We start from the raw sequence: 9,141 nt of genomic DNA on the forward strand, positions 1-9,141 counted from the left end.
GATCCGAACTTGACCCGACTCGTTAAGACCCGAACCCGTAATTGTACCCGACTAGAAAAAGACCCGACCTGAATCCGAACCGAACCCGACCTATACCGAAGTGGAAAAGTAATCCGACATGACCCGACAAATTTTCAACCTGACCGAACCCGATCTGAACCCGACCTGCACCCGGTGATAAAATGACCCGGTACGACCCGACCAGATCATGACCCGAGACCCGAGATGACCAAACCCGGACCCGACTCGAGTAACCGTTTTGACAGCTCTAACCTAGCGCAACCTAATCTCAAGTTGGCTGCATCGTGCAGGCGGTAGTCCAAACTAGATTGAAACTTTTAAACTAAAATACTCGGCGTGTGATTACGGAAAGTAAATAAAAGTTGGAGAAAAAACAATGGAGGACGACGAAGGAGGGCCAAGGCTAAGCAAGAGATTCTCAGACAAAGATGGTGGTGAAGTAGATTTCAAGACCAAAGCAGGCACAGCATGGAGCCATAACTTTCTGAACCAGAAACCTTGGCACCCTCTCTCCTACCCTAACCAACGCCGCAAATGGATCGCCGAACAAACCCATTCTCAGCGCCACCGCCGCGCCGAGGAAATCGCCCGCGAGGTATCTTTGCGCACCCATCTTTCTTTTTCATTCTCTGTATTCTTCACATTTTTTTATTCCTTTTTTTCCATCTTTTTTGCAGTATTCTCAAGAGCAGGAATATCTCCGGCAGACTTCCCTTCTCTCTCAGAAAGAGAAAGAAAAGGTCAGATTTCTATCTTTTGTAATTTTATTTATCATCTAGGTATCTTTAATAATATGAATTTGATTATGATTTTAAGGTGAATCATCCATTTACTTTTAAGGTTTTTTGTTGCTTTGTCTGGGTATCTTACATTAGTTGATTTTGATCACTACTGGGAGGTTAGTTATAATATAGAGGTTAGTTTGAATTTGATTATAATTTAGAGGTTAATTGTTCAGTTACTTTAAGTTTTGTGCAGTAGGTATTTTGATTGAGGAAAGAATTTATATGAGTATAAATGTACAATTGTGGAATTTGTTTTTTCTTGATTTCCCCTCATCTAACTATCTTTCAAGTTTTGATTCCACTTCTGACTTTGAGGTGTATTGTTCATTTATTTTATGTTTTTTAGGGCTGTTTTTAACGGGATGTTATCTGAGTGTAGTAAATGCACAATTTATGGAATTGTGGTTTCATGATTCTACGTAAAATGTGTACCTTTGAATGTTTGATTGCTATTTTTGATTTTGAGGTGTTGAGAATTTGAGATTGGTATATTTTTTACATATAGGTGGATATAATGCAAGCTGTTAGCTTTATGTATGTACGTCCACCGGGTTACAATGCTGAGAGTGCAAAAGCAGCTGAGATTGCTGATGAGAGAAGAAAGCTTGGTGAGAGTGAACCAACTGCTGCTTCTTCCTCTTCAATGTATTCATCTTACTCTACTTTATTGTGGCTTGAGGTGATTTGATTGTGTAGTTGCCTTAAAGATTCTCTGTCTCCAAATGAATATTGGTTGTAGGCCCCAGGAAGTTGTAGCTGTGAAGGAAGAGAAAAAGAAAACTAGACCTAAGGATGTTTTTGGCCGGACCTTACCGACTGAAGAAGAATTTGCAGTTCTCAAGAATGCTCCTAGGTAAAATTGTAAGAAACTATCTTGTTCTATCATCAATTATTCAATACTACTATAGTCGGGGTTTTGATCAATGTCTTTATTTTTTAATCAAAGCAATTTTCTGGTTTAGTTTATCTTAGAGGGGAAGAGGACTTGTGGCTATGGATTTAGATTATATGGAGTAATTATTTAGGCAACCTCGTATAAACATGACCTAGATGAATAAGAGGAACAGAGAAACTTCACGGATGTGGTCTCTGTAAGCAACTCTCTCTTTTCGTCGCTTTTCAGATCCTCTCTCCCTGCAGATTCATGGCTTCTACTTGAGTTGCATAAATTTGGTATGCTGTGAACCATTCTCCACACTTCCAAACCTAATACTCCATACCTGTTAGGCTGATTATAATGTATAGAAATTATTTTTACTGATTAAGCAGATTTAGTTATTCAAACCTGTTTTTTACTTGCTCGTGGCTCGTAATTGATTTTTGCTGATTGCCTGTTTTTTTTTTTCCTTATATACTCCGTATGTGGTAAGTACTTTTGTGCTGATTGAAACTGATATTTGCTGATTAAAACGGATTTTCTCTTACTTTTATGGTTTTGTTGAATTTAGTTTAAGCTAAAGAGAATTGGGCCTTGATTACGTACACATATTTTCGGAGACTGTATTGGACCGATCTGCCATGGCATATAGTGAGTTTGCATTCTTTGCAAAGTCAAGAGGATGGTTACGGATGTTATTTTGCAACGCCAACAACTACTTAACCTTTTCAATAGCTTAGCTCCATGAAATTTAGTGGTAACTGGTAAGAAGGTCTACCATTTTGCTTCCCCCCTTCAAAAGGTTGATATTGTCTCTCTAAAAAGTATGAGGTCCTTGGTAGTAAAAAAAATATTTGTCCAGTGGATTTGATTTTGGATGTTGTACAATTGTCAACATCGAGGAAAACTCAATTTTTTCTTTGTTCAGTTTTATGTGAAACAAGGTTGGATTACTGGTTAAGAAAGTAATATCTTCTTTATGGAGCATTTGGAAAATGAGAAATGCAGTTATTTTTAATACGCCTCCTTTTTTTGGCCTTTACACTAGAGCTTTTAAAATTTTCAGTGAATGAACATGCATACTTGTTGGGACTGCTTGGAGCCACATTCAAAGATGGATATTCCTAAGAATTCTTATCTTCCTATTCAGGTTGCTTAGATGCCACCTGTCCTGACACCTTTAAAATTAATTTTGAGGGCTCTGTCCGCCATAACTCGGGCGCAACACGGATCGTGATTAGGGATCACTTGGGAAATAATATAGCTAGCCGCTCGTACAATTTTGGGTGCGACATCCCCTTTTCTAGCGAAAGATGTAACACTCCACAATGGGTTATTATTGGCATTTGAGAACAATATTCGACATATAAATAATTATTCAGATTTTGCAGCGTCGTGCTCATTGCCCTTGGAAAATTCAGTTGCTTATGGATGGCATCAAACAACTGCTCCTTCATTTCGATAGTCATATTTCACCGTGAAGCTAATGGAGCCACACATTATGTTGCATCTATTATATTTGTCGCAACATTACGACTCATCAAGATATTGATCCTTTTATCGACAATAAATTTCTTATTTTATTTCCTTAGATGAGCTAGGACAAAGTAGGGTCTTGGAGAAGCTAGCTTTGTTTCAAAGCCCCTTAGCCGCACTTAGAACTTAATCAAAATTGACCTATCTAAAAGTTGAGTTGCAACCGATATGAACCTAAAATACCACTCGGAAGTAAATTTGGTAGGATGTAAATATAAAAGGCAAAAAAAAAAAATTTACACGAAAACAACAAAACAACCCTAGTAGTGGTTATGGTGGTAATTTTCTGTCACCCTTGCTTCGAGCGTGTGCCTATTTATTTGTTTTCATCCAAAGGCGGACATTTAAAGAATAAATTAAAGTCATTAAACTATACATGCATTGTTGTAGTGCCAATCTGCCAACAGAAAAATGCCCAAGTGCCCAACTGGTGCTAGCTTGTTGCAGATTCCTGTAGTGGATCTGCAAGGTATAAATTCAATGCTTTGACTCAACAATGAGCATTTTTCCAAGTGTGCAACTTTGCACGGGATTTCTTCCTCATCCTGGTACGATGGGGTTGGCTCAGGTGGTTATCATACCACTGTGCTCCCCTTTTTCTTTTTTCTTTTTTACTGTAAGAAAAAACCAATCGGAATGTTGTTTTTCACCCATGTGGTGTTCATTGGGCTTTAAACCTGCCAATTCCTTGTTGAACCGGTATAGGTGATCAATTCGGTATGGTTTCCAAAACCTTTGATCGAAGATACCATTCTTTTAATATCTTAGTTCTTCAAATTGTAATTACAATTTACAGCTTTTGCAGGGTGTTCCCTATTACATATTTATCATTTTTTGCTTTGCACCGTTGGAGAAATATTAGCTGCCTCAAATTGTTTGCTGAACTTTTTCTTTGAGATAGATCTGTCTTTTCCTTCTCCTCATCCTTCTTCCATTTTTTACTGTTGTAAGAGTGTAAAAATGCTCTGTTTTTTTTTCTATCAATTGCAAAAGGGAGGTTTCTTTGTTCATGGGACATACACGCTGTTACAAATCACAAGCACACAGTGAAAGGTCTCGAATCTGGACTTATTAAAGGCTGTTCAATGTGCCATTCTATGCATTTTTATCGGTTGGATATGGAATGCTACTTTTTATTTTTTTGAAATCAACTTTCGAATCCTCATGCATGATTTTTCAATGTTCATGTCATGTGATATGGTTTCTAATTATTCCATGCGTGAATTGTAGGTTGGAGACTGGAGTTACAGGTAGGGCTAAGCCATTTGCTGTAGAACTCCGCAATGTTAAATGTGTAAGATGTGGAACTTATGGGCATCAAAGTGGTGATCGTGAATGTCCACTGAAGGATGCAATAATGCCGAATGATGAAAATAGGCTGAAGAGAGATGATCCCTTGACAGCTATCATGGCGCAAATGGATCCAAGTGAGGTGAGCTTGGTTTTCACTGTTTGCATGCCACATTTTTTTGGACTTTTATGCCACAAACTGTGATGCTCACATGGGACCAACTAAACTTCTTAATTTCTGGGCATGATAAATTTATCAAATTTAAGTTCCTCATATTTTCATAATTTCATGTAACCTAGTTAACTAGTTTTTTAATAATTTGCTAGTATAAATCTGTCACCCTCTAGTTACCCCAAGTATGCTGCTCGTTCTTAGTATCGCTGAAGTTAGTTAGACCTTAGTTTCAATATCTTAATTTTGTGGTAGTTCTTGGGGATTACATAAGTCAACATGCATAGTTAGGGTTCTCTGCTGTTGATTATGCTTGTTTGTCTTCCGGGCTACCTGTTCATGCAGCATAGATCTTACTTTCTGATTGGATATGTTTCCAATTGTTGTGGTAGTTAGTTTTGTTTTACTGTATACAACTAAACACATTTCAGCACAATTGTATAGAGTTGTTACTGTTTCTTTAATAGCTCTTCTTAATGGGGTTCTTTAAATTTCAACCTTGTTGTCATAGTGCAACAACTATGAAAAAACAAAAAAAAAAACTAAGGAAGTATATACAGATGCGGATGCAGTTAACACCGAGGATATGCATGTGCATATAAAAATAAATAAATCAGTTTTCCCTTTAAAAAGAAAATCAACTTAGCAACTCAGCTTGTGAAGCCGTGAAGGGGGAGTGGAGAAGTTTACAAAAGTGAAAGATGTTCCCATATTCCCATATTCCCAAAGGATGTGCTTTTAAGTAAAATACAGTATCCTTTTTCATCCCACTAACCAATAAAGTAGGAAAGAGTAAAAAAATGCTGGTTCTTCATCTTTGGTTATATGCAGCGTATGACAGGGGCAGATTTTATCGTCTTTTTTAAACAAACTATATCAGGTTTTATCTTATACTTGTTTATCATGACTTATCATGTTTGGATTTTACAATGTTTTACAGTTATAATTTTGCATGCCCTATGTTGAGATCCTGGATATGCTACTGTATGGATTCATTAGGACTCGGAGAAATATAGCGATGAGTGTTGTAGATGTTTGAACTAACATCCAAGCAGAGTAGCATTCTGCAATATTCTGTTTGTAGGAACATTCCCCCCCCCCCCCCAAAAAAAAGAAAAAAGAAAAAGGGTATCTCATGCATCAGAACTAACATTAAAAGTAATTAATGTCTAAATTAGAATCCTATTTGGAAACTCTTGTGATTAACCTCTTGTGATTACTCACTTACTCTTCACATTGGGATATAGATGTATAGGAAATCACAGCTATTAAAATTAGTAGCAGAGTTACTAGAAGTGATTTGGTTACTGCAAACTTTATGTTCCTTTTGATTATTTCGAGGGTCACTATGTCTCTGTCTTGTGAGCATCATGGATTGATCTGTTTGATAACTTACTCCATCTTTGGGCATAATTTGAAACATATAACACTGTATTCTTTAATTTAGATTGATATATGCTTACTATTTTGTGGTTATTTGGAGGCGGTGCCATCTTTCTACATCATCACATATGACTATGGAAGCTTGATGCACCTAAAAGTCTCCCTCCTACCTAGGGAAGAAATGGTCTATAATGTTGTTTTAGTCTGATGATTGTATAATCTCCAAGTTCATAATTACTCCTCTGTTTTCTTTTTGATGTACCCAATTACTATACACTCTTGTTTCTAGGAGATCTGGGTGGGTGTAAGAAGGTGGAAAAAGTAAGAAAGAGGTAATAAAATAATGGGTACTAGTGGATAAAGTGGGAGAGAGATGATGAAAAGGTGTAATTATTGTGGGAAATGTGGTAAGGTGGTAAAACATGTTCGCCAAAAATAGAATATAGTAGAAGTGGGTACAAAAATGAAACAGAGGGAGTATATCATAATTTTGGAAACCCTAATGTGGTAGCTTGATTAATTTATTGATATAATCGAATTCTTATCAGATTATCAAGGAAAAATGAAAATTTAAATACTGTCATGTCTGTGATAAGGTGATTTGGCAGGTCTTTCTGTGTGTTATTTTTCACTCTTGATGGTAGATTTTTAGTAGTAGGTAGGCTTGACTCTGTTGCTAGTGACTATGGTTCTAAAGTTTATCTTTTTTAATCTTTCATGTAAACTTGCACGTATCTTTAATTTGCTATGTTGCCTTTTGTTAGCCAGTTAGTGTCTTATCAAAAACAAGTTCTCTCAAAAGGGTTTATTTTGGTACCTTAATGAGATAATACTCCTGCACAGCACAGTTCAGATATATAAATTTCAATGTGTTCATTCTAGGTTTTAGTCAAGCACTTGGCACCCGAAAAGTGGTTTACCCGTCTAGATCACTTAATACTCCTTCGTAAAAGTTTTGGGATGCCTTTTCATAAGATAATTGAAGTACCTAGGCATACAGATCTGTAATTGCTAGTGAAAAACAAAATTTATCCACTTGGGAAACTGTGACTAAATTTGTCATCATTTTTGCTAGAGAGTGTGATAAGTGCTGATAACATACTTTGTTTAGACAGTTAGCCAGGATAGAGATGCAAAATGTAAATGAGTTCCATACTGCATAATTTCTTATGCACATGACTTCTTTTTTCTTGACAGACCGTGTACATGAGAACATGACAAAAGACAATGTCATAAATTGATTTTTGCTTCTTCACTCTATAGAGAGATGAATGCCTTGTTCTCTTGGGGAATTTTGTTTTACATTTTATGTTTAAGATCTACTGCTTCGGTAACAAAAGTCCCCATGCTGTGTGTTGGGAGTCCTTGGGACTAAAGACCCTTTTCTCAATGTCAGCCTTTGAAGTGGGAATTGAAGCAGAGACCAGGCATCAGCCCTCCACGTGGTGGATTTCAGCCTGATGATCCCAACCAGCAGATAGTTCCTGAGGACATATTTGATGAGTATGGAGGTAAAGAGCTTTCTGTTCAGTTTGTGAACACCCTGTTGCTATTTTGGTTTCATATTGTTTTGATGTTTAGTTTATCGCGCATAACTCTTGCAGGATTTCTCAGTGGGGGAAATATCCCGGAGTTGCTGACAAATTTCTCCTCAATGACGCATAAAAAGAAGTCTAAAAGTAAAAGCCATCATAAGCATGAATCAGTATCGCATAGAAAAGATCACGAAGGGAACAGCTCTGCTTCAGATGGGGACAATGACCAAAGAAGCTCAAAGATGAAATCTAAAAATCAAAGCAAACAAAAGAGGTCATCACACAGACAAAGTCACGAAGGCAACAATCCTGCTTCCAATAATGACAGTAGTAAAATGAAAGGTAAACGAAGTAGTAGTAAGCATAAGAAGCGAGAGTTACATCTGGATAGTGATCAAGAGAGTGACTCTACTTCTGATAGCTATGAGCACAAAAGGAGATCAAGAAAAAGGCACATGCGTAACAAGAGGAACAGAAAAGACTTGTCTCATTTTAGCATGTCAGAGGATTCAATGGATGAGAGTTGTCATGGCAAGAGTCGATATAAGGATTCACATAGATATAGAAAGTCGAAAGTTCCGCATGAAGTTGGCCCGTCAGAAGGTGAAAGGAAGTCCAGCAGAAAAGGAGAAACATGCAGGCATAAGAACACCCACCAAAATGACTCCGAATTTAGTATATCAGAGGATTCAGAATCGGAAAGACATACAAGGAAGCACAGACAAGCTTATTCATCAAAGGTCATTGATTCTAAGGATCATCATAGGAGTCTGCGTCATAGATGACTTTTTTCTTGAAGATCATCTGGTCCTCCTTAAAGTAGAAAGTAGTATCTGAAGTATTTGTGGATAGATCTTGCAACCATGTACGTTGGCATTAAAAGGGGCTTATAAAGTTGGGAACCATTTCTTGCATCTGTGTTGAAGCACCGCCACCTGCAGGCATTTTTCGCTTTGAAAGGGAAGTAGCAGGTGAAAGGGTTTTTGGGCTTTATCTACAAATCAGCTAGTGGAGTGAGTGAGCTTTAGATGTGTGCTGCACAAGACGTTAATTGGATATTCCTTGGGCATAGTTGGTTATGATCTTTCTCAAACCGTTGTATTCGAAGCCAGTCGAGAAAAGCTGGCTGTCAAATGGATGATTAAGAGCTCATCTTTGGTTTCACTTGTTTAAAGTTTGTTTAGTCAAAGTCAATTATGGTAGGAAAAACTAGATGCTGTATGATGCCATTGAACTGCGTTCAGAAGTAAATGTGCAGCCAATTGAACGGTGTTGTCTTTTGAGGGGCAGACTAAACTATTCTTACTTGGGGGTTGTGTTCATCATATAATTAACTATTCTTAGTTTCTTAACCTGTCAAATCCATATCATGTACTTTATATATATATATATATATATATATATATATATATATATATATATATATATATATATATCAGGTTCTGGTGAGAACCTCCCTTAAATTGAGAATCTCTTATATAATGAGAACCTTTAGCAAACGTAGGATTTAGATGTAAGTGACGGATGAGATTTAATCTCAGA

The 9,141-nt window shown here is 37.0% G+C and overlaps 1 protein-coding gene across 1 annotated transcript; it reads left to right on the plus strand.

Annotated features, from left to right (window-relative positions):
• Positions 1-333: 333 nt before the first annotated feature.
• LOC110796350 (uncharacterized zinc finger CCHC domain-containing protein At4g19190) lies at positions 334-8,882 on the plus strand. The gene is made up of 7 exons (XM_022001415.2): positions 334-616; positions 699-761; positions 1,312-1,451; positions 1,546-1,659; positions 4,450-4,651; positions 7,461-7,575; positions 7,669-8,882. The coding sequence occupies exons 1-7, from the start codon at positions 398-400 to the stop codon at positions 8,382-8,384; spliced, it is 1,569 nt and encodes a 522-aa protein (XP_021857107.1). The 5' UTR covers positions 334-397; the 3' UTR covers positions 8,385-8,882.
• Positions 8,883-9,141: the final 259 nt, after the last annotated feature.

This window comes from Spinacia oleracea, chromosome 5, assembly GCF_020520425.1.
Source record: "Spinacia oleracea cultivar Varoflay chromosome 5, BTI_SOV_V1, whole genome shotgun sequence".
In the NCBI taxonomy this organism is placed as follows: domain Eukaryota; kingdom Viridiplantae; phylum Streptophyta; class Magnoliopsida; order Caryophyllales; family Amaranthaceae; genus Spinacia; species Spinacia oleracea.